Source organism: Pungitius pungitius, chromosome 1 (genome assembly GCF_949316345.1).
Source record: "Pungitius pungitius chromosome 1, fPunPun2.1, whole genome shotgun sequence".
Lineage (NCBI taxonomy): Eukaryota > Metazoa > Chordata > Actinopteri > Perciformes > Gasterosteidae > Pungitius > Pungitius pungitius.
Window position 1 is genome coordinate 8716244 of NC_084900.1, and position 23561 is coordinate 8739804.

General features: G+C 41.9%; 3 protein-coding genes and 4 non-coding genes across 7 annotated transcripts; 1 reads left to right on the forward strand and 6 right to left on the reverse strand.

Annotated features, from left to right (window-relative positions):
• Window positions 1-2309: 2309 nt before the first annotated feature.
• batf2 (basic leucine zipper ATF-like transcription factor 2) lies at window positions 2310-7638 on the reverse strand. The gene is made up of 3 exons (XM_037478045.2): window positions 6699-7638; window positions 5890-5997; window positions 2310-4445 (listed from the first exon to the last, which is right to left on the reverse strand). The coding sequence occupies exons 1-3, from the start codon at window positions 6843-6845 to the stop codon at window positions 3474-3476; spliced, it is 1227 nt and encodes a 408-aa protein (XP_037333942.2). The 5' UTR covers window positions 6846-7638; the 3' UTR covers window positions 2310-3473.
• A 1542-nt stretch (window positions 7639-9180) lies between these two features.
• arl2 (ADP-ribosylation factor-like 2) lies at window positions 9181-11236 on the forward strand. The gene is made up of 5 exons (XM_037478046.2): window positions 9181-9398; window positions 9660-9770; window positions 10049-10211; window positions 10330-10410; window positions 10529-11236. The coding sequence occupies exons 1-5, from the start codon at window positions 9334-9336 to the stop codon at window positions 10661-10663; spliced, it is 555 nt and encodes a 184-aa protein (XP_037333943.1). The 5' UTR covers window positions 9181-9333; the 3' UTR covers window positions 10664-11236.
• Window positions 11237-11473: 237 nt separating this feature from the next.
• Window positions 11474-17509, reverse strand: LOC134126996 (uncharacterized). Its single transcript, XM_062561322.1, has 9 exons — window positions 15222-17509; window positions 14301-14349; window positions 14080-14128; window positions 13851-13894; window positions 13544-13581; window positions 13319-13366; window positions 12953-12985; window positions 12581-12633; window positions 11474-12275 (listed from the first exon to the last, which is right to left on the reverse strand). The coding sequence occupies exon 1, from the start codon at window positions 17456-17458 to the stop codon at window positions 15434-15436; it is 2025 nt and encodes a 674-aa protein (XP_062417306.1). The 5' UTR covers window positions 17459-17509; the 3' UTR covers window positions 11474-12275; window positions 12581-12633; window positions 12953-12985; window positions 13319-13366; window positions 13544-13581; window positions 13851-13894; window positions 14080-14128; window positions 14301-14349; window positions 15222-15433.
• Window positions 12348-12420, reverse strand: LOC119223860 (small nucleolar RNA SNORD31). Its single transcript, XR_005121017.1, has one exon. It is a non-coding gene; the product is annotated as a small nucleolar RNA SNORD31 (small nucleolar RNA).
• LOC119223871 (small nucleolar RNA SNORD22) lies at window positions 13135-13261 on the reverse strand. The gene has a single exon (XR_005121026.2). It is a non-coding gene; the product is annotated as a small nucleolar RNA SNORD22 (small nucleolar RNA).
• On the reverse strand, window positions 13431-13499 carry LOC119223853 (small nucleolar RNA SNORD30). Its single transcript, XR_005121010.1, has one exon. It is a non-coding gene; the product is annotated as a small nucleolar RNA SNORD30 (small nucleolar RNA).
• On the reverse strand, window positions 13687-13750 carry LOC119223845 (small nucleolar RNA SNORD29). The gene has a single exon (XR_005121002.2). It is a non-coding gene; the product is annotated as a small nucleolar RNA SNORD29 (small nucleolar RNA).
• Window positions 17510-23561: the final 6052 nt, after the last annotated feature.

Sequence of the window (23561 nt, forward strand, 5' to 3'; positions counted from 1 at the left end):
CAGGGCTGAGTGTTCTCATAATCATAATCAATCCTTCAATAGGCTGAACCTGTAAGTTTATATTTGAAAAGCAGCCAAGCATACGTGTTTTTTTCAGACAGTAAGTAACTTGATACCAAGCTACATGTAAAAGCAGAAAATGTAATGATAGATCATGAAGGTCATTCGCTGTTCTTCTGATAAAATGACATGTGGTTACAATGCAGGCAGAGAGACAAGGAGAGAGACAGGCATGCTGAAAGCAGTGGACAGACACGCTCTGGACCTGCAGAAGCAACTCACCAAAACAAAGTTTCCTTTAGATGTGAATTCAAATGGTCAATGTAGTCCTCGAAACTATGTTCTAAATGTGCACATTTTCATGCATGAATATAGAATTGTAGGCAATGCACTTGACAAATGGGGAAGGGTGTTCATTTGGACCCCCCCCCCCCCCCCCCCAAAGTCTAACCAAAAAAATCGTTCTTACATACAGTCCTGAAATAATGTGATTTTCTCCACAGAACTGATAAAATCACATTAGAGTACCCTTGCAAGAACTCAACGTGCTCGGAGATCTTCAAAGCGGAGTAAAAATCACTGCCACGATTTGACATCCTTGTTGTCGGTGCAGAAATGTATTTGAAGCACCTAAATGGTTTTATTTTGAAAATGGTGACCGGATGCGAACTGCTCTTACTGCAACAGCCTTGCCGCTGGTTCCTCAGCCTAAACAGTGGTGCAAGGAGGGAGAGGAGTGAGGCTCCTTAATGCGGATGACGCTATAGGATGGAAATATTTATTTATTTATTTATTTGCCTTCATCCAAGTGGCCCGTAGCACCTTAAACCCAGCGCAATATGAATGGATGCCTCATTAAAAGGGTTAAAGAGCGTCACCTCTGGCTGCGGTCTCATCCAGTTATGAAACATCACCTTTCTTCTCACCGGCAGCGCATCGCTCATCAGCGTTTCTCTATCCCCGACACCCCCCCCCCCCCTGCCCCCCCTCCCCTTCACCCATTTTCCTCGCTTCCTATTTGGGGTTCTCAGAACAAACACATCCCATCCCAGGCGTATCATTTGATATTCAGCACAAGGGCGTGCGTAATGCCACGCGCCTGCGCCGCGCCTCCCTCCTCCCCCGTGCTGTGTCGCAGATGAGCTCAGCCGGTTGCCTCTTGGGGGGAGAAAAAAAAAGACACCGAGGGGACCGGCAGTCCGGTAAGTGTCTGAGAGCGCTTCTAGTCTGCTCGTCATATCACCACCACAGAGGCTGTTAGACTCACTCTGGTTAACAGAAATCAGAAATCCATTATTCTGTTGTAGACTACTTCACGACAACTGAGGGGCAAAAAAAAGCATCTTCTGGAGGATCAACAAAGTTATTAGGATTTCTTCCGGCGGGGAACATGAATGTTTGCACCAAATGTCTCGGAAAAATCGACGCTGCAGTTGAGGAGACATTGAGTGCAAAGCCCTCCCCGACCTGGCGGTGGCACTGAACTACATACAACAGGGGGGATCGCCTACGTCATAATGCATGTCCTCTGGAGACCATGCATCCCGTAGGTGTTGGCTCATTTCAATCGAAATAGAAAATATTTCCTTGAAGGCTGCAAATTCGGTCTAAGTTACAGCAACATCATTCTAAAGTTTGCCAACATTAGAAACCAGTCGTGCCATTGATTTAGAGTGTGTTTAATTCCAGATTTTATTAGTAAGAAAAGCAATGTCTTTTTTGTTTCTTTGAAATGTTACCAAACTTCACATTATTATAGTTATTGTTATGTTCAAAAAATGAAGAAACACCAGACGGACGGAAGACATCTTGGAATGAACAGTTAAAATCAAAAGTATTCAATAAAGGAAAAGGTGTTGTGCTAAAAAAGAACATCTCAGCTGAGGACAACAGGTCAACAGGCCACAGGCAGTCCTTTGACCATCACTAGACCAACCAGCGAACTCCAGAACAATGGCTGCCTACAAGTATTAATACAGATCAGTAAAGGTGTGAAAGCCAGTGGCCACGCCCCCTGGGAGTGGTCTCCTGGCGAGTTCAACGTAGCTCGGATTTCGAATGTCTCTCAGTCAATATCAGTTCTGGTATCACATAAATGCATTTTGGTTGATTAAATTACATTAAATACATTCATAGCTGTGCATTGGTATTATTATATTGATTACAGTTTCAAAATTAGGTATTTTAGTGTACACTAAATGCATTTTATTTATAGTTAATGTATGAACCTGGTCGTCAATTTTTTTTTTATATCCTACATTATATTAGAATATTAGAATGGTCTACAAACAATTATAAATTGAGAAAAAGTGTTTCAATAATGGGTTTTATTCGTAATTAACATTTCTATTGAAAACAATATAACATAAATATAATAATTAAATGCTTATTAGATACAAAACAGTGCCAAAACTCTCTCACACAGTGTCACTGTTACACTCCTAGTTGTAAATAAAGCAAAAAAACATCAAAATCTTGTGAATGTGAATATAATCACGGTGCATAAGTCCAAATATAAATTATATTTAGAAAAGAGCTACAATTCACTATTAATTTCTCTACTACTGTGTACAAAAGAGTTGAGCAGCCAATGTTCTCTTATTGTTACGGGGAGAAAAAATTACATTATTTCTCTGTATCAAATCCACAAACCTAAGGAAACTCATGCAGTTGACCGTTGTCTGGTTGGGGGATCCACCCTTTAAAACAAAGCTTTTTAAAATACCTAAACAACTTAATAATCATGATAATAATACAAATTACATATGAAGATACATTATTTTTTTATCTAATTTATAGACAAATTAATAATTGTAGCTTTACAAAATCAAAAAAATCTAGAAAATTGACTTGCAGCAATTGTCAGTAGCAGCAATAAGATTGTGAAAACAACAGAATAAAGTTTCCTGGCCTTGAATAATGACTGCTGATAATCCTTTACTCACTTCACATTTACTTTTTTACATGTGCAGTTCCAGTCAGAGTTGTCAAATTTCAAACAATGGCATTTCCTTGAAGTTGCAAGGAAGTGAGCACTCCATCCACTCTAAAAATGTAAGCCCAACTTTAAATGTGTTTGGCTTACAGATTAAGGAACGAGTAGTGCTGACTGATCTCAAACTGAACGGTTGCATGATGATGGATTTTATAGCATCGTTGGTTCAAGTTTTATCTTCGAGGGACTCATTAAATGCTCCGTTATTGTACGGATTGTGTTGGATCCTCCTTGTCTCACCAAAGAGGAAACTTACGTTACAAACTGGAGCTTGGAGGCCACGGCCATTTACAAGCATCTAACTTAACGAGGCATTGCGGGAAGTGTGCGATCCAAATGTAAATCCATCAGGTTCAACCTTTCAGTGGCTTTTTCAGTGGCTTTTTCAGTGGCTTTTTTTTGTTTGATTAATTAGATGTAGAAATACATACATAATAACAACTCTTTTTGCCTCACGAAAACTGGTCTTGTAGTGCTACTAGTGAATGGACCCACTCAGTATCCAATCATTGACCTCCAGGAGCTCAGAAAGGGAGAGATCTCTCGAGGTGTCCCCCAACAGTGGCAGTGAGGCGGGGTTCTGCGGGCGTGGTTCATGGAAGCTGCTGGAGGTAGTCTGAGGCGCGTGGAGGGCGCTCGGAACTGTGAGCATGGAAAGCAGAGGGCCACAATCCAGCGTGGCTGGTTGTCCATAACTTGGCTCCATGGTCAAAGCAGAGGGCGGGGGCGCCCTCGAGAGAGACAGAGGAGAAGGATCTCGGAGAGTTGCCGGTAAAAGGGAACACGGCGCACTCGAAGTCCCCGAGTCGTCGCCGAACGGATCGGGGCAAAGCTGGGAGGCGATCGGCGGATAGCGGGGGTCGAGGGGAACTCCCCGAGAGGGAGCAGGAAGGAGGAAAGAAGCTTGAGTCGATAGAAATTCATCCAGCGCCGCGGGGTGAAGGGCACTGAAGGGAGCATCCGCCGGCGCCAAAGAGCTCGCTCGGGCGCCGCCCGACCTCGAGGGCGAACCGGGGCCTGTGCGGACAGGCGCCACGTTCCTCGGCCTCGATGAGATCGCGGGAGGGGGATCTCCGCCGGACGGAGAGCCTCCGGAGAAAGGGGCGGAGCTGGAAGCCGCCACAGAGCCGGGGGGTTCGGCGGCCAAAGCTGTGCTTCTCGGGGGAGGGGGATTTACGCAGGAGGGATGCGCGCTTTCAACGCAGCCGCGGCTTTGAAGACCCAGGCGGGAGGTCAAGGAGTGAGAGAGTGAGGGGCCAGCCCGGGAGGGGCCCCCCGGGGGGCTGCAGGGGGAGACCGCGGGGCGGCCCGTCGGGTCGGAGGCCGAGTCTCTGAGGCAGCAGAAAGGCTTGTGGCGCTCCAGAGCCGTGGTGTAGAGGTGGAGGTCTTTTTCCAATGCTGCAATCTCCTTTCTGATGGCCGAATTGGCTCGCTCCATGCACTGGAGCTCCTGATGACAAGAGGGGGGGGGGGGAATGGGGATAAAGGGCAAGACAGGAAAGGGAGGCGGGGAAAAAGAGTTGATGTCATTCGTGCAATGTCTATCTTTATTATCCCAAAGAACGGAACTTCTAAGCCATTAGAAAAAGATAACAGACATACATCACAGGACGTCCCGCACACTACAGCCAAGCAGTACTCAGGAAGACTTCTCTAATAGAAAGAACAACAACCACAGAGTAGATGCTGCGCGGCCAAAGTCGGAACCTCAGGGGAGAACTGAAATATTGCTCTGATGTGACGCTACTGCAAGTTCAGCACAACAGGAGGGTGCAGGCGGTGGATGGAGCCAAGATAAATAAAGGTGATTCCCTGCAGAGCGGTTATGTTTCGTCTGTAAAATCAAATTTTAATGAAAAGTTAAATTGTTCCTGAACGTTTCTAGAATTGTCTTCTCCTTGTTTATCAATAAAAACGTTCACTTTTAAGGCCTCGTTAAGCTTCAGTGCGGCCCGGGTGTTCATCTCCATGGAGCCCCGGTCTGGACTTGAACAACGCTTTAGAAGAACAGTGTCTCCCTTCTGAGCGATTCCCCCCAAGGTCAGAGAGGTCACAGCCAAAGACACGGCGCTGAACCCCTTTAAACCCGGGGTGTCAAACTCATTTTAGGTGAGGGAACACATTCTGCACAATTTTATCTCAAGTGGGCCAGACCAGACCAGGGGGGTGCGCGGATTGTCTGGCCGACGGAGGGAGAGGGGGTGGGGGGTATGTTTGACCCCCCCCCCCCCCCCCGCCCTTTACACCATGAACCCGTGACAGTGGTACGTGTCGCGGCACGCCGCTCCCTCAGAATGAACCCGAAGGAGCAGAACTGAAAGAGAGGTGGAGAGAGGGAGAGAGAGAGAGAAAGCGAAAGTCTGGAATCCTTCCAACCGAGAAAACACCCACCCACTCATCGATAAACAGGAGCAACAATCCTCACCCCCAACGCAAGACAGCCAATAAGAACAGCCTACTAAATGTTTAACTAATACTATAAGGCCATGGTTTTAATAGTCTTCAAAAGTCATTTCAAAATTGTTCAAATTTTCGTATTAACAATATTCATGTTTGTTTGATTTAGTTTAAAATCTAACATACTCTTGTCAGCGTCTCAAGATGAATAACGCCGGCTAGAGTGTCATTTCTGTGGCGAATATCACCAACAACAGCGACACAAATGTTAACACAAACCCTCATACGACCTCACGTGCGTGTGTGTCTGTGTGCGTGTGTTTGCTGACTAGGAAGGACAAGGTCAATGGGAGGGAGGCATACCAGTGGAAGGGAGTGGAAGTGCTTCTCCTAAAGCAGAGTGTTTACAAGAAACGGGTGTGAGCACATTGTGAGATTACACAACATGCGCGCACCACCGCCACCACGGGGCCTGAAAGGAAGGACTTTCCTCTGACCTCGTGAAGTTCGTCGGCTCTCTCCGTTTGTCTCCTGCGGCTCTTCCTCGCAGCGGTCCTGTTGTTCTCTTGTCTTATTCTCACCACCCGTCGTCCCCCTTCTCGCTCCTGGAGGACCGAATGCAGGGGACACAGTTGGAATCATCTGGGGTTTATTAGTATGTGTGGGATGTCTTCTCCTCTGGAGGCATCTTCTACTGCGTGTTATGCAATCTTTTTTCACAGTGGAAACTTTGAATGTTGTCATACTGCATGATGCTTTTTTTTTTTTTTAAAGAGGGCACAGTCCATAAGGTCATGAGATAAACCGATCACATTAAATAAATAAATAAAATAAAAAATAAAAAAATAAAAAGCTAAAGTCCAAAAAAATAAAAATAAAAATATATATATATATATATATATATATATATATATATATATATATAAAAAATAATATATATATATTTTTTATTTTTTAGGACCATTCTTGCCTTTGTTAGATAGTGGCCAGTTGTGGGGAAACGTAAAGGGGAGCCAGAGCAGGTTGATAAATATCATTATCCAGAGTAAAACTGGGCTTTTGGCAGACACAGCATATGAGAGTCCTATTGAACCACAATACCTGCTCATTGATAGTCTGATAATTGAAAATAAATCCTCTAATATTACTGATTGTAATAACCCCAATTAAATCTGGTACACATAGCTTTAAAAAATACAAAAAATAAGCCATACTTAACACTAAGCTATAGCTATGGAACAATAATAAATAAAGTGATTACTAAGGATGTGTGTTATTGAACAAGGGGAACGAGGAGCTTACTTACCGATCCAGCGGTGTTGCTGGCACCGGACACCGAGCCGGGGCTGTTGAGCTCCAACCCGGACTCCATGAATAACGGGGGCATCTCTTGCCCCACTTCCCCGTGCCCCGTGTCCGCCGGCAGGATGCACCTACTCCGAGATCGGGTCATCACGTGCTGCGCGGTCACACGCGAGACCGGTGCCACTCAACCCCTTGAAGGGGATGCATAACCAGCGCTGCTCTGCAGCTCGGGGCTAAACGTGGAGAGCCGGTTCCGTGGGTGCGTGGACATCCGGGGGGTCTGATGTCTTATGTGCGCGTGTCCTTTGGTATCAGACAGCCAATGATGCAACATGATGCTGCGACTGCTTTCAGTTTCTCTTTATTTTAAACTGACCCGTTGCAAGGCAAAGGACTGCAGTGCTGCCTTCACGGGTAGTTTGTTAGTTTCGGTGTCAACATCTTTACCGGTGAAAGCTGCGCCTGACGAGGAGAATGTTTAATCCAGATAAAATAGTCAAATGGCTCCTGTTTGGCTCTTATGAGAAGAACAGATGATAGATCAATCGTATCCAAAGCATGTATTGCACTTAAATGTAACTGTTTTTAATTTTCCGTCTAAACTTCTCCGCTGATGTTTGTTTGGATTTAATTACTTGGGTACTGTTTCAAATCTCCGCATACAGGTGAGTCCCACTTTTCCATTAGTATCAGAGTTCATTATCTTAAGATCTCCGATAGCACTTGAAGGCATCGTGACAAAGGAAAAGGAAAAGAGGGCCCATATTATAAAGGTTGGGCCCATGTGAGGGGATTTTTCAAACGCCTTTGCCAGGAAATGAATGGTCAAGCCCCCAGGCAGCTGTCTACAGGATATCTGCAGGATATGATGCAACTTCATTCATTCATGGCTTACTCTCTTCTCGACCACTCTAAAAAAGGACTTACCTAATCATGTATTGTTTTTAACTAGTTTGATAACACCAGGTACATTATTTATCCTTAAAAAGGAATCCTATAAAAATGTATATTACAATTATGTTCATTTGGTATTGAGTGTACCAGTGCTTATACTATAAGTAGCAAAGCTCAGTAATATGAGTCAGGAATCGTTTATTGCCATAATAGGTCAGACTTTGGCAGCAGTACGGCAATGACTACAGACAACGTAGGGCAAAAAATATAATAAATTATATATATATATTAGGGCTGTCAAAAATAGCGCGTTAACGGCGTTAATTAGCTGTTTGTTGTTAATTACGTCAATTTTTTTGACGCATTTCACGCATGCGCAGTGTGACAAATTATTCAGGTCCGGAAAGAACCTCTTCTTCTAGGGAATGCACTTCATCCTATACAACACATTACTGCCACCTGCAGGCATATGTCAGGCCGTCAGGTTCAGCAAGTTGTTTGCGCCAGAGACCCGCTCCCCCCCCCCCCCCCCCCCCCCCGTTCTCGCGCAGCAGAACAGAGAAGAAGAAAAGCTCCGCCCAGCAGAGCAAGAGCAGCGCTGTTCTGAAACATGCGGAGGAAGAGAAACCAATGCGATCTAAATCCTCCCAGGTATGGGAATATTTCACACTGAAATGGGGGTGGTAGCGGATTTCTTTGCAGCGCCAGTCGTTCTAATCGCCGCGCTCGACTTCAAGGTGTAACCTTTATTATTGTTCGGTCTGAAACGGCGCGCCCAGTGACGGGTGGTGCAGCAATATTGTTGTTCTGGGTGGAAATCGGGAGAAAGGTCGGTCCGGGAGATTTTCGGGGGGGGCTTTGAAACATCGGGAGGGTTGACATGTCTGGTCATGTCTGGTCATCGCAGGAGAACAAACTCGCAGCAGAGTGGGATAAACTGCAGAGGCTCGAGACCCTTCTAGAGCCATGCAGGGAAATCAGTCTGTAACTTATCAAATAACATTGATTTGATTATTTTCTGGAATGAATTAAAAAATCAAATATCAATAACATATATTTATGTAAAAAATAATAATTATGATAATAATAATGATAATTATGTATCTGTGTCCTGTTATTTATCTTTAGTATGCATTTCAGAAAGAAAAAATGGTTAGGATTCAGGTGTGATTAATCATGATTAATCCACTGAAAATTCTGATTAATTTGATTAAAATTTTTAATCATTTGACACCCCTAATATATATATATATTATATATGCTATGGGTTAGTATGCTAATGCTATGGGTGTAGTTAAGTTAAGAAATAAAGATAAAAAATTAAAAATAGAAACAAAAATAAAGATAAAGTGCACCAGCTCACAGAAAGTGACAGGCATAAAATTCAGATGTTTGGAAATTGGAAAGGTATGGGATTTCAGGATGTTGGTGCACTGTTAAATAGAGTTCCAGCTAAGATGCATTAATCAAACATGCAATTCCCACAACAGACACACGGGGACGCTAAACTCAAACGAACAGCACCGTCACACTTTGGTTTGCACAATGACCAACGAAACAGCTTCGAACGTCTCCCACAACCAATCAGCGTTCGCTCCTTCACAAGAGGGCGGGATTATCGTTGCAACCTCTTCCGGATGCGACATGCACTTTACGGATGCTAAAAATCATTCATAACAAAACTATAAATCCGTAAAAGGAACCTATCTATTATATCTGCAGTTGAGAGCCATACTTTGACCATGGGTTTGCTGACCATTTTAAAGAAGATGAAGCAGAAGGAGCGGGAGATGAGGCTGCTGATGTTGTATCCTGTTTGTAAGTTTACTAGCTTAGCGCTAGCTACAACAACAAAGTAACGTTATTTTAACTTTGTCTGCGTCCAAAACGTGAGAGATGCACGTCGCAATTCCTGTCAGGGGGTTTGAGTGAAACGACAGTTTGGTTCTCGTGAGGTGGTTGATGGGTAAACTGAATTTGGGTACATTAGCGAGAGTATAGTCAGATGAGGACATTTAAAAGTGAGGAGCGTGTGTGCGTGTTTCTTTCTTTAACCTGAGTCGTGCAGAGGTCTGGACAACGCGGGGAAGACGACCATCCTGAAGAAGTTCAACGGAGAAGACGTCAGCACCATCTCCCCGACGCTGGGCTTCAACATCAAAACACTGGAGCACAAAGGGTAGGGCCGAGGACACACTGATGTGGCTCCATGTAAACAGCGTGCACAATTTAACGCTTCATTTCAGCCACGCAAGGCTTTCTGCAGTTTTTCCTTCATGTGCCCTCGATCATGACGGTCAGCTAATAATTGTGACGTATTTATTGGACACCTGAAGAGAAGAGCCAATGTTGAACACCCTCCTCCCCCCCACGCACACATTGAGGCAATTGTGTACTCCTCAGGATGTAGTTTCCTTGCCCTACTCCCAAACTGATGTTCTCCACTCCGTTTTTTAGGTTTAAATTGAATATCTGGGACGTCGGGGGTCAGAAGTCACTGCGCTCCTACTGGAGGAACTACTTTGAGAGCACAGACGGGCTGGTGTGGGTGGTGGACAGCGCAGACAGACTCCGGGTGGAGGACTGCAGACAGGAGCTCAGTGCACTGCTGCTGGAGGAGGTACGTACACACACACACACACACACACACGTTGGGTGTAGTCAGTCACAAAGACTAAGTGGTTGGATGTTTGATCTTTACATAAATCTCTAACGTCGAGGGTGTCCTCTCCATGCAGCGGTTAGCCGGTGCGACACTGCTGGTGTTTGCCAACAAGCAGGATTTACCAGGAGCCCTGTCGAAAGAGGCTATACGAGAGGTACGGTTTACTCCATTTTGCCCGTTTAGATGGATTTCGATGTCATTTTCTTGATTGCTGTCATTCTTGAATTATGCAGAAGCTGCACATCACACTGTTGTCGTTGGGTTCCTTGTAGGCACTGGCCCTGGATGAGATCAAAAGTCATCACTGGTGCATCATTGGTTGCAGCGCCGTCACAGGAGAGAATTTGTTAGCTGGAGTGGACTGGCTGTTGGATGATATCGCTGCAAGGATCTTCACCACTGACTGAACGCTTGAGCAGACATGACTCCCGGCGCAGGGGACAGTTCGATTCAGAGCGCAAATGTATTTATTCCATCAGCTGGTGTCATACATGAATGTTGTGTAATAAACCTGGTTCATACAATTTTCCTATTTAATATGCTTGACAACAGGGAGGGATTTGGCCAGATGTAACAATTTCCATAAAGATCGCTTTGTCATTATAGAACAGATGGGAATTATATATACCCTGGCATTTACCTTGAAACCACCCTAAACGATTTCTGCATCAGGAAACCAGTGTTGTCCTTTGATCTGGAATTGTGTAGTTTGAGTCACTATCATATTGACAACACAATTAAGCAATCTCCAGTGTACTATTTAACCCTCAGTTTTACTGAACACTAATGAAATGCTATGCTGTTATAGTGAAGGTATGTTTGAGCTATAACATAATACACTGTAAATTGTTGGCAATTTCATATCTGAAACATTGTTTTGACTGAAAAATTACACCCCCCAAAGAGCTGAACTGTAAAGTATTTTATAAATCTGCAGCTATAACTTCCATTATTTAGCATTTCCCTCATTCTGCAGTTGGGTATTTTTTGTTGATTTGAATAACTTAATTCCACTTGTCAAGTGTCATTAACACGGAAATCAAAATTTTGTTTTAGTTGGGACATGTTAAGCATTAACCCCTCCATCCCAAAAAAAGAATATGGCCAAATGTCAGGATCATTTGAGGCTTTTTGATAAATCTACCACATAAAATTGCTTTGTACCATTTAAGCAGTATCTACTGTTGAGAAATTAAGACCCATTTCAAGACAATTAGTGATATTACAGTCACATTTAATCACTTTGAAATGCCCCACACAAAGATAACTTAGCTGCTCTGGCTTCATTGAACCATTTGTTAATGTCCTAATTGTATCTGTATAATGCACTAAATATTCTATACATAAATGCATTTAATAACATGTTAAAGCAAATCAAGACAGATTGAAAGTTACACATTCCAAAGACAAAAAAAACGAAGCATTAGGCCAGACAACACAGCAGCCTACTTTTAATCTTACTGTAGGAATAGACTTCTGACCTATCCAGTAAGATTTTAAAAATCTCAGCATACCAACTGTAACAAAGTCGAAGATATGACCCAACCTGCAAAACACAGCCTTTTTGAAACAAGAATTAACAAACAAATCCTAAACCATAGTTTGGATCAGTCATGAATCTTCAAACTGGGGCGGTAATAACTAACTCATCACTTCTGATGGAAAGACTCGCATATATTAAGTGCCAATGCCTTATCTTCAACCCCAAAGCAGAGCCAACTACTCTAAAAAGTTCAAACGCAAGATGCATCATGAAAATTCAAAATGTGGACGCAACAAAAGCAGAAACATTTGAGTGCTTTAGTTTGATTGGTAATCAAAATAAAAAAATCATTCATGAAAAAGGCAAATTTGGAACACCCACTCCCATCTCCTTCCCCCCTGCAACAATATTTAAACAAATTCAGTTTATGAAAGGCAGTGACAATAAATCACGCTTCTAGTTTGATCAGAGTGTACAGCCACCTGCAACAATCGGCTCATTCCCATCTTCACGATCCAGAGTACAAATCACCGTTCCTGCAAAAAGAAACTATTTAAACAATCCATTTTATGATGGGCAGTGAAAATAAGTCACACTTCTAGTGTCTAGTTTGATCAGAGTGTACCAATCAGTCATGAATTCTCAGACTGGGGCGGTAATAAGAAACTCATCACATCAAAAGGAGCAGTGTGTAAAATTGGGTGTCCTAGGATTGTGCTATGCTGCTGAACTCAGTTTTTTTATTAATAAATCTCCACACCCTTTGTGAAATGCTATAAAGTTGAATTTATCAGACAATAGTAACACGTGGTTCCTTTAAGATTCACAAGTAATAACTTACAAGTCATGGCAATCCTGATGACCTCAAACTTCGTTCAGCATAGAGGTTGACATCTAAAAAGAGTTTTATCAAAGTCACATTATTCAATATCAATGCGCTTGGTGCACAGTACTTTTGTTAAGGAATGTGTTCAGTGTATTTTTTTTCAGTCAATTGATAGCAAGTAACAAACTATCCAACATCAGAGCCCATCAGGGTGCCGGAGATCACCTTACACCTGAAAGCTTGTTTCAGGGTTCTCAGTGTCTTACCGGGCCAACAGGGAGTCTGAGGGATAGTCTGATACATGGGCAGCGGTTGGCTGACTGATTGGCCAGTAGTCATCATGCACACTCCATAGCATTTTCACTGGTGGTTGAGATTCAAACCTACCATGATCCAGATTGCTTGTCAGGCAGCACGATCCTAAAGAGAAAAAAAGGGGAATGTGGTCACTTTCACTGCAGCGTTAATTAAGCAGCAACTGAAGAAAGTCCAGTTAAATTCATTCAGATGCCCACATTTCACTAGCAGCACAGTCACAACTGGATTTAGTCACATGCATGTTTTAAGTTTCCATTCAGACTGTTGGCGACACCAACTTTCCTTCCCCTTATTGCCAAAGCAACACCAGTGGGTCCACCTTTACAGGTTCTGGCGTTGAACAGAGGCGTAAGACGTGTGTGGATGTCATCACAAAGGAAAACAGGAAACTCTAATGCTCATAACTCATTGAGGTAAAGACTGTAGATCACTCACCTGGACAAACTGTTAAGACGATGGCATCATCTTTCAAAGTCAGTACACCTGCAACAGATGACAGTCAGATCCAAGCACAACGAGACTTCCACTACGCTGGGTTGAAGTTTACCGATGTCAGTCATTTGTTTCTCAACAGTAGTTCAGACGAACGAGATTCCAAATATATCTCATCATTTTCAGCAAAAGGACATTTAAGGGAATTTGTCTTAAAATCGAACTCACCGTTTCCTAGACCACAATCATGGCGAGGAGTTAATAATCTGTATGAGAAATGATTAAGTTTAATGCAAAGAAATCTATCAAACCTTCATACGGTGACTTTATTAACTTATTGTTTGTTGGTTCAGAAAACAAACTACAGTGCAGTCGCTCAGAAGTTCATGTCGTTTCACGTTGTATCAAAGTGAGCTAGGGTTATCATCATTGAAACTGCATTACATTTGAATTATGTAACTAGTATGTAGTGATGGACAAAATCCACATTTCAGATTTTCCACCCAAACCAGTGTGAATGAATGGATTAACTCACCATGGTGTTCTTCATTGGAAGAGTATGGAAGAGTGCAGGACCACCTGAAGAGAGACATCTCAGTCAGCCATAAACCGAGGGATACATCAGAGTTTCACCATTTCCAAGGACTGATCAGATTACAACTTGGCATCACTATTATCAGGTATATGCTTGTCTTCTAGATGCATCAGTTGTGTCCATTGGTGAATGTGACAGGCCATTCTAGTGTAAACAAATCTTTACTTACATGATTGCTTCCAGGCGACATCATTTTCCAAACACTGGTTGAGACCAACCTACAAGCAGAAAATCCAGTTCTATAAATCCCATGAATATAAATGACAACTCAATTTATTTGAGGGCCATCAGAAGGGTGACATCATAGAAATCAGGGATATGCTTGTTGTTGAACGTACTCCCGTTTAAATCCAAACCAGTGTGTGAATGACTGAAAGCTGGTTAACTTACCCTTGTGTTCATCATTGAAAGAGTTCAGTAAAAAACAGTGCAGGACCACCTGAAGAGAGACATCTCAGTCAGCCATAAACGGAGGGATACATCAGAGTTTGACCATTTCCAAGGACTGATCAGATTACAACTTGGCATCATGGATATCAGCCATATGCTTGTCTGTTAAAATCATCATTGGTGTCCCCTGGTGGACGTGACAATTCATTCTAGTTTCAGTCCAGCTCACCTGCTGCAGGGGGGAGGGGGGGGGGGGACACATGGGAATAGGTCGATGCTACTCCGAAATTAATTTATTATCGTCAAAGAAGATCGGTGAGAGTTAAACTAGAACACGTGATCGTAGCACAAAGCTCCCAAAAAGTAGTCTTAAACTAACCATTATTTTAGAGGCACGTAGTGAAGAAAACACGTTTCTGGATGTTTGTTAGTTACCCGTTGACCGAAGTCACAGCTTTAACATGGTCAAGCATTAGCTGAAAGGCTAAAACACGTGGCCGCGCCTTTAGCACGTGGCCGGGAAGACAAAAGATTTGAGCTTTTTTTAAATACATATATATATATATTAGATATGTTGAGCCCAATAACGTCACCGTAGGTCTGCTGACAATTATAAAGAAGGTGAAGGAGAAAAAGCGAGAAAACTGCGGATGCTGTATCCGGTTTGTAAGTTATTTTAACTCGATATGCCTCAACAGCACGAGAGCCGCACGCTGCAAGTCATGTCTGCGCGTGGGTTTGATGACGACGGTTTGGTCCGCGTGAGTCTTCTTGTCGACACGAAATTCGGCTTCGTGCTAACGTGGCGCTGCTAACACTTAAGCCCTTACGGTTAACGGACTCCAAGTGGATTTAAACAGTAAAATGCTCCGTTGAATGGACCAGGACGTTTTGCGAGACGCGCGTGTTTCTTTGTTTAACCTGAGTCGTGCAGAGGTCCGGCCGACGAGGGGAAGACGACCATCCTGAAGCGGTTCAACGGAGAAGACGTCTGCACCATCTCCCGACTCTGGCTTCTTCTTCTTCTTCTTCTTCTTCTTCTTCTTCTTCTTCTCTTATTTAATGGCGGACTGCAACCGACGTTTAGGTGCATGCCGCCACCTACTGTACTGGAGTGTGTATAGTTATGTCATTTAAATTCTACTCCAAATCCCAGTGTCTTTTAAGAAGGTAATTAGAGCCTTCCTTGTACTTCTTATTCCTTCTCCTTCTGATCCCAGTATCCCTACCATGCTCCACTCCCTGCCTGCCTCCTGAACCTTATCTTTAAGCACCTGCCTTTCCACTACATTCAATGTACAGTTCATTATTACATGTTCAGCATTTTCTTTAACCCCACAGTTTCCACAGTTCTCACTGTTCTTTTTCCCCATTAAAAATAATGTGCCATTCAGCCCTGTGTGATCCACTCTCAGTCTTGTCATTACAATGTCTTCACGCCTGGTATTTTCCATGAAGTTCTTTATACTGACACTTTTTTGTATTTTATAGTATCTCCTACCTTTCCGGTCTTCCTCCCATCGTTTCTGCCATATCTCAAGACCTTTTCTTTTAACCACTGCTTTGCCTTCGCCTTTTCCTAGTGGGATTGTAATTATAGTTGCTTTAAGCAGTGCCTCTTTGGCCAGTCTGTCTGCCATCTCGTTCCCTTTAACTCCCTCATGTGCTGGTACCCAACAAAACTGAGTCTCAATGCCACCCTGATACAATCTAAATAAGCTGTAAAAAAGTTCTATTAGTAAATCTTCTCTAATTGATTTTACTGACTGCATACTTTTGATTACGGCCAAAGAGTCTGTGAACAGTACCACCCTATCTGGTCGGACCTCTTCTACCCACTGTAGTGCGATAATGACTGCTACTATTTCTGCTGTGTACACTGATAACAAGTCAGATAGTCTTTTAGAGATATGGATTTTAAAATCTGGTATATATATTCCAACTCCCACATTTTCCTGTTTGTTCTTAGATCCGTCTGTGTAAATCTTTAAATAATTAGAGTAACTGTTTCTTAAGTAGATGCTTGTTTTGACTCCTATTTCCTCCATTCTCCATTCCCTTTTCTTTTCCAATAAATTTATATCAACCTTTACTTCTGGAAAGAGCCATGGTGGAATTCTACTGACTGGGTTGGCCATGGTGAAATTTATGGCTTCCATTTCATATTCCCTCATTCTCATTTCTCTTGTCCATCCGAACCCGAACCCCTGATATTTTGTATACTCCCAACATTCCTGTATAGTTTCTTTTGCTGGGTTTTCTTTCCCACTTCCTTTCAATTTAATCCAATACGCCATCGCCAGTTTCTCTCTTCTTAACTCCAGTGGTAACTCTCCAGCTTCTATGAGTATAGCGTTGATGGGGGTTGTCTTAACAGCTCCAATGCATACACGTAATGCTCTATACTGTAATCTGTTTATTTTTTCCAGCACTGTTTTTGCTGCTGCACCATAAACTACGCAACCATAGTCTATTGATGACCTCATGCAAGCCCTATAGATGTTAGTTAACGACTGCCTTTCTGCACCCCAGTCACATCCCGCCACAGCTCTCATCAGGTTTATAACTTTTTTGCATTTAGTTTCTAAGTTCCGAATATGCATTTTCCATGTACCCCTACTGTCAAACCATAGTCCTAGGTATTTAAATTCATTTACTTTCACCATTGTCTGCTCATATAATTTTAAACTTTCCACATGGCACTTGCGCTTCTTTGTAAACATCATGTAACAAGATTTGCTTGTCGACATCTTGAATCCCCACTTATATGACCACATCTCTACTTCCCTGATTGCTTTTCTTATGTTACCTAATACATATGGCACATTCCTTCCTCTCATCCAAATGGCCCCATCATCCGCATATAGTGCTGTTTTTATGCGTCCATTCATTTTTGAAAAAATATCATTTATCATTATGTTAAACAGTATCGGACTAATTGCACTCCCCTGGGGAATACCATTGTCTACATTAAATTCTGTAGATACCTCTGATCCAACTTTAACTTTAATTTTTCTACCTGTTAAAAAGTCCATAACCCAATTATATAACCTTCCTCCTATCCCCATACTACTTAGCTTGATAAGCAAACCTTCCCTCCACATGGTATCATATGCCTTTTCTATGTCAAAATATACAATTGTCATTACTTCTTTCATTTTTAAAGCCTTTTCCACATCATTACTAACTCTAACTAGAGCATCCGTTGTGGAACGCCCTCTTCTAAATCCACTTTGAATATTGGTCAGTAATCCTCTCTGTTCCAATATATGTGATAATCTATGAGCTATTACCCTCTCCATCCATTTGCACAAGTGGGATGTCAATGCTATGGGCCTGTAGTTATCAGGATTAGCTGGGTCCTTACCAGGCTTGTTGAATGGTAATATTACTGCACTTTTCCAACTGTGTGGTATTATTCCATCCCTCCAAATTTTATTAAACAGCCTTAATATTAACTTAAATGATTCGCCTGGTAACTGTCTGAACATGGCATAACATAATTGATCTTGCCCGGGTGCTGTATATCCAGTGCCCAGCAGAGCTATGTTGAGTTCTGATAACGTAAAATCCACGTCTAGTATTGACATACCATCCTCCTTTTTTAACTTCACTTCCTTATTTTCTCTTAACGCCTGTTCTTTCTGCTGTTTATGTATGTCACTGAGGTTTTCACAACTGTGAACTGCCACAAAGGCCCTCCCTAGCACTTCTGCCTTTCCCTTATCTGATACTATTATCTTCTCTCTATCCATCAAAGCTGGGATTTTACCCGATGTCCTTTTCCCATTCATTCTCTTGAACATAGACCATATATCCCCTAATTTTACTCCTCTGCCTATGGTGGAACAGAATTCTCTCCAGTTTCTCTTTTTGTTATACTTTATTGTCCTACGTGCCGCAGCCCTTTTCCTTTGATACTCTATAACATTCTCGTATGAAAGATTTTTCTTTAATGTTCTAAATGCCTTGTTTCGTTCTTTAACGGCTCTGCTACATTCCTCATTCCACCAAGGTACCACCTTCTTCCTTCCCTTTGTTGTTCTTTGTGGGATACTCCGTATCGCTGAGTTTATAATGTGTTCTGTAACTTGCTTTGTACATTCTTCTATATTTCCATCAAATGTCACCAGATTAACTGACTCTTCACAATATGCCCTAAATTTTTCCCATTCTGCTTTCTCAAAACACCATCTGGTTATGGACATCCCTTCTTGGATACAAATGTGTGTATTAATTACAGTGAGAACTGGGAAGTGATCACTTCCTATGGTAGTTTCACTTTTAACATGCCAATCACATGCTTTAACTAAGCTTTCTGACACCAGTGTAACATCCAAGCATGACATAGTGCCCCTATTCATATCTATTCTTGTACCCTGTCCATTATTAAGGCACACCAACACTCTTTCTTCCATAATCTCTTCCATTATGTTCCCGTTGCTATCTGTATGCTTGCTGCCCCATAGGCTGTTATGCGCATTAAAATCTCCACACCAGATTTCTTTCCTGTATACACTCCCTGCCATTTCTTTTAATTTTTCAGTAATTAATTTTTTGCATGGGTTATAAAAATTTATTAGCTTAATATGACCCTCTTTCCTTGGACTACATATCTCGATCATAATACATTCCATATCCACTGGGCAAGGGAGTTCTCTAAATGCCAGCCCGTCCTTGAGAAAGGTAGCACACCCTCCCCCATTTTGATTGTTAGGCCTATCATATCTTACAGCACTAAACCCTGCTATAACGAAGTCCAAATGTGGTTGTAACCAAGTTTCTTGTACACATACTACATCTGGAACTACATCTAATTCATAAATATATTTTTTAAATTCTTGACCATTAGCTATGAGGCTTCTGGCATTCCACTGTAGTATGTGAATTACCATAATTAGTGTTCTAACCCTCAGTTTGTGTATTTTCCCCGTTTCCAAGCGCTGTTAACAATTCATGAATCTGGTCTGCTTTAACATCTATATCAAGAATTCTTTCTGCTGCCTCCACAATAGCCTTGATTCGATCACTTTTCTTTTTCAGCTGTGGCGCAACATTGATAGTGTGACAAATGAATACCACAAAGTTTATCTTCTTAACTACCAGTGTTTCCTTATCAACTTCACATTTGTGTTCACATGTAACCTGAGTATGAACAGGAGTCTGCCTTTGTGTTTGGTTGACTGCTTCTGTATTTCTTTGAACCATTCCACTGGGGTTTTTATTTGATGTTGTTTCTCTCACTGTTTTTAGTGCTTCTGCATAAGACACTTTACTTAGGATTTTCACCCTCTGGGCTTCTCTGGCTTCTCTTTGTATCTCACATCCTCCAAACGCAGCACTATGCTCACCACCACAGTTACAGCATTTAACTTTCGTATCCTTTTCACATTTACCGTACTCATGCTGACCACCACATCTAGCGCACCTCAACTTTCCTTTGCATTGCTGGGCTGTATGTCCCATTCTTTGGCATTTATAGCATCGAATAGGTTTGGGAATATACTCTCTCACACTGTAGCTCATGTACCCTATTTGCACTGATTTAGGTAGAGTTTTCTCAAATTGCACTACAACTGATAGTGTTTCCTTTAATGACCCATCTCGTTTGCTTTTAATACGTGTGGCTTCAATTACTTTGCCTCCCTGAATCTCATGTTTGACATCTTCCATTGACATACTCAGTGGTACACCTGATATCACTCCTCTCACCTTTGTCATTGCTCCTGGTATATGTGCTTTCATTCTTTCCCCTTGAAGTGAGGACATTTTCAGTATCTTTCCTTGTTGTTGCTTGCTAGTTGCATGTATCAGTATTCTTTTGTTGCTCAAAAACCTAGCAAATATGATTTTTCCAATCTCTTTCTCAATAGCCTTAGTGAGTTTAATCGGGTGGTAATGTCCACCGTCCTGGTTAAACTCAATAATAACTTTCCATACGGTTCCTTGCCCATTCTCCATGTTGTCCGTTTTCTGTTTCTCCGACTGATTAGATCTCAGTTTCTTGCTCGTACTTCCCTCCCCAGTCTCGCTGTACTCTGACCAACTTTTCCCTCTATTTCTTGTTTTTAAAGCCCTTTTCAGTCTCTCTGTTTTGGGTATTGTCCAATCCATCTCGTCTCCATCTGAACTAGTTGACATGCTATACAGTCACAGTACAGTTTATGCAGATCCGCCGGATTATTTGCTCAACCAGTGATCCTACCGCGTTTCACTTCCGCCTTTCCCAGTCCTCTCCTCCGTCGTCCGCCTCCGAAAATCGAGTCAACTTCTTCTTCTTCTTCTTCTTCTTCTTCTTCTTCTCTATTTTGCCAACTTTATTGGTGGCTGGCAAACCCTTAATTTGCGCATTACCGCCACCAACGGGTATGGAGTGTGGATCACGACGCCTGGTGCTTAAGTCCAATTACCAATAAAAAGGAAAAGATCACAAAAATAAAAAATGAATCTAATATTTAAAAAATAATAATAGTAACAGTCACTTTTTAAGTTCTTTTGCATAATCTCCACTAGGCCCAACCATCATCTTGCAGAGGTCTTCAATCAGCTGCCCAGTTTCTTGCTCATATTTCTGATATTGGAAAATTACATGTTCTTTTGTTTCCTGTTGGCCACAGTAATCCCATTTTACTGTTTCATGTTTACCTATTTTTTTTAAGGATACTGTTAAGGCCAGTGGGCCAAATTCTAACCTTTGACATTACTGGTTCCTCTCCCCGGTTTCTTCCCGCACACCTCATTTCTCTCACTTTCCTTTTTACTTGGTGAAACCATCGTCCTTTTTCATTCTGCTGCCCATTTCTTCTGTCACATTTCCCTCACCGTGTTTAATGAAACTCTTCGTTTTGGATTAACTGAATCTAATTTTTCTACCGCTATTTTGGTATTAAATGTTGCCTCTTTTTATTTGCTATTTCATTACATTTGTGTGGAACCCATATAAATACAACTGTCTTACTACAAGTCTTTGCTATGTGACACTTAAAGCGGGATAACCATTGAAATCAGGGACGCGTTAAAAAAAGGGTGAACAAAGAGGACAACGCATGTGTGTTTAGAGTGTCATATAAATGAGTTTATATACTGAAAATTTCAAGGATTAAAAGGTGAAAAAGACACATGAAATCAGATGAAATGTGTTAATATTCAATTTATGTTATTGAAGCAATTTTGGCAAATAACGAAAACATTATCTAAAATGTCTCGTCTAATGAAGAGCCTGAATGACGTTCAAATCAGTTTACAGAATGACAAATTCCCTCAATTGTAAATCATATCTTTTGACGTTGTCATGGTGACGTGAGGCAGCAAAGTGCTGTCCCATTCATACTTAGACCTCAAAAAGCTGACACTCTCAAAATCAACCCCAATCAGGGTGGAGATTGGGATGGGGCCTAGTTATTTCAGCAACGCAATCACTTTCTGCAGATTTAATACGGTCAAATTTTAATATTCAGCCAATGAACCGCTGAAAAGAGCACCGTCATCAAGATGCCTGCTGAGAAAAAACACCTTTGGCTTGAACATATTGGCTTTGTGTTGTACTTGACTTAGACCAAAGGCTTTCAAGCCAGCGACATGAGTCAGATATGAAAGTCAAAGATGCCTCACATCATCTACACCCCCCCGTCATTGAGGCATTCATCAGTTTCAGAATGCAGGACTCTTCTACACTGATGTTCACCATTTGGTCTTTCATGTTTAAACAGAATATTTTAATGAGATCAAATCTACTTATTCCATCACCTGGTTCAAGTCAAACATAAACGTTGTATAGTAAACCTGGTTCATAAGTTTAATATTTCCATTTTATTAAAATGCAACAGAATGAGATGTAACATTCACACAATAAACCCCTAATTGGCACCAGTGTACCTGACACTGCACCAATTCATTTCTATTAAAAGTTCACTTTATGGAAGCACTAGCATTCAATGCATACACAGGCAATTAATTTCAACCCATGTGAATATTTTATTAGCAAACTGGTCTGATTAATTCTTCAACCAGACTGCTCTACAATTTAGTGGAGCAGTTGGGTCACTATCATATTGAAAAATCCAGCACCTTTGACGCAACATTAGGCAATCTTTACCAACTGACTCAGGACAAATATGGACAACTTGTTGGAAATGTCGAGAAATTCAGCGTAATGGATAACTGTTCTAGTCACATAATGTATCAGACCTAAACCAATACAAATCATTCCTACATGAAATTTACAAAGCGGACCAATTCTTAATATTGCCAATGTTTTTGAAAACATTCAATGTTGTGATATTGTATTTGATAATTTTATGTCTAAAATTTGCATTGTGTTAAATGTTAAATTTAAAGCACATTTTTTTGAAAGGTCAAAAATGATTTTGTTGAAAAGAACATGAAACATTTAGCTTTATACAAATTGTAGGCTGTGGCGTTGCAACGATGCTCAATTGGTACCAAGGGGCCCAAAGAGTGCCACGAAAATATTCCCCACACCATGACACCACCACCACCAGCCTGAACCGTTGATACAAGGCAGGATGGATCCATGCTTTCATGTTGTAGACGCCAAATTCTGACCCTACCATCCGAATGTCGCAGCAGAAATCGAGACTCATCAGACCAGGCAACGTTTTTCCAATCTTCTATTGTCCAATTTCGATGAGCTTGTGCAAATTGTAGCCTCAGTTTCCTGTTCTTAGCTGAAAGGAGTGGCACCCGGTGTGGTCTTCTGCTGCTGTAGCCCATCTGCCTCAAAGTTCGACGTACTGTGCGTTCAGAGATGCTCTTATGCCCACCTTGGTTGTAACGGGTGGTTATTTGAGTCACTGTTGCCCTTCTATCAGCTCGAACCAGTCTGGCCATTCTCCTCTGACATCAACAAGGCATTTCCGCCCACAGAACTGCCGCTCACTGGATGTTTTTTCTTTTTCGGACCATTCTCTGTAAACCCTAGAGATGGTTGTGCGTGAAAATCCCAGTAGATTAGCAGTTTCTGAAATACTCAGACCAGCCCTTCTGGCACCAACAATCATGCCACGTTCAAAGTCACTCAAATCACCTTTCTTCCCCATGCTGATGCTCGGTTTGAACTGCAGGAGATTGTCTTGACAATGTCTACATGCCTAAATGCACTGAGTTACCGCCATGTGATTGGCTGCTTAGAAATTAAGTGTTAACGAGCAGTTGGACAGGTGTACCTAATAAAGTGGCCGGTGAGTGTACAAGTCAATAGAAAGTCTCAGACATAAAAAAAAAAAGACACTAAAAGACAGC

What these genes read in the sequence shown, in the direction of transcription:
- arl2 (XM_037478046.2), top strand. Translation starts at nt 9,334, where the DNA reads ATGGGTTTGCTGACCATTTTAAAGAAGATGAAGCAGAAGGAGCGGGAG. An exon ending in GAGATGAGGCTGCTGATGTT is followed by an intron (nt 9,399 to 9,659) that starts GTATCCTGTTTG and finishes TGAGTCGTGCAG; the next exon opens with AGGTCTGGACAACGCGGGGA. An exon ending in GTGCACTGCTGCTGGAGGAG is followed by an intron (nt 10,212 to 10,329) that starts GTACGTACACAC and finishes CTCTCCATGCAG; the next exon opens with CGGTTAGCCGGTGCGACACT.
- LOC134126996 (XM_062561322.1), bottom strand. Translation starts at nt 17,458, where the DNA reads ATGAAAGAAGTAATGACAATTGTATATTTTGACATAGAAAAGGCATAT.
- batf2 (XM_037478045.2), bottom strand. Translation starts at nt 6,845, where the DNA reads ATGACCCGATCTCGGAGTAGGTGCATCCTGCCGGCGGACACGGGGCAC. An exon ending in CCAGCAACACCGCTGGATCG is followed by an intron (nt 5,998 to 6,698) that starts GTAAGTAAGCTC and finishes TCGGTCCTCCAG; the next exon opens with GAGCGAGAAGGGGGACGACG. An exon ending in GAGCCGACGAACTTCACGAG is followed by an intron (nt 4,446 to 5,889) that starts GTCAGAGGAAAG and finishes TCTTGTCATCAG; the next exon opens with GAGCTCCAGTGCATGGAGCG.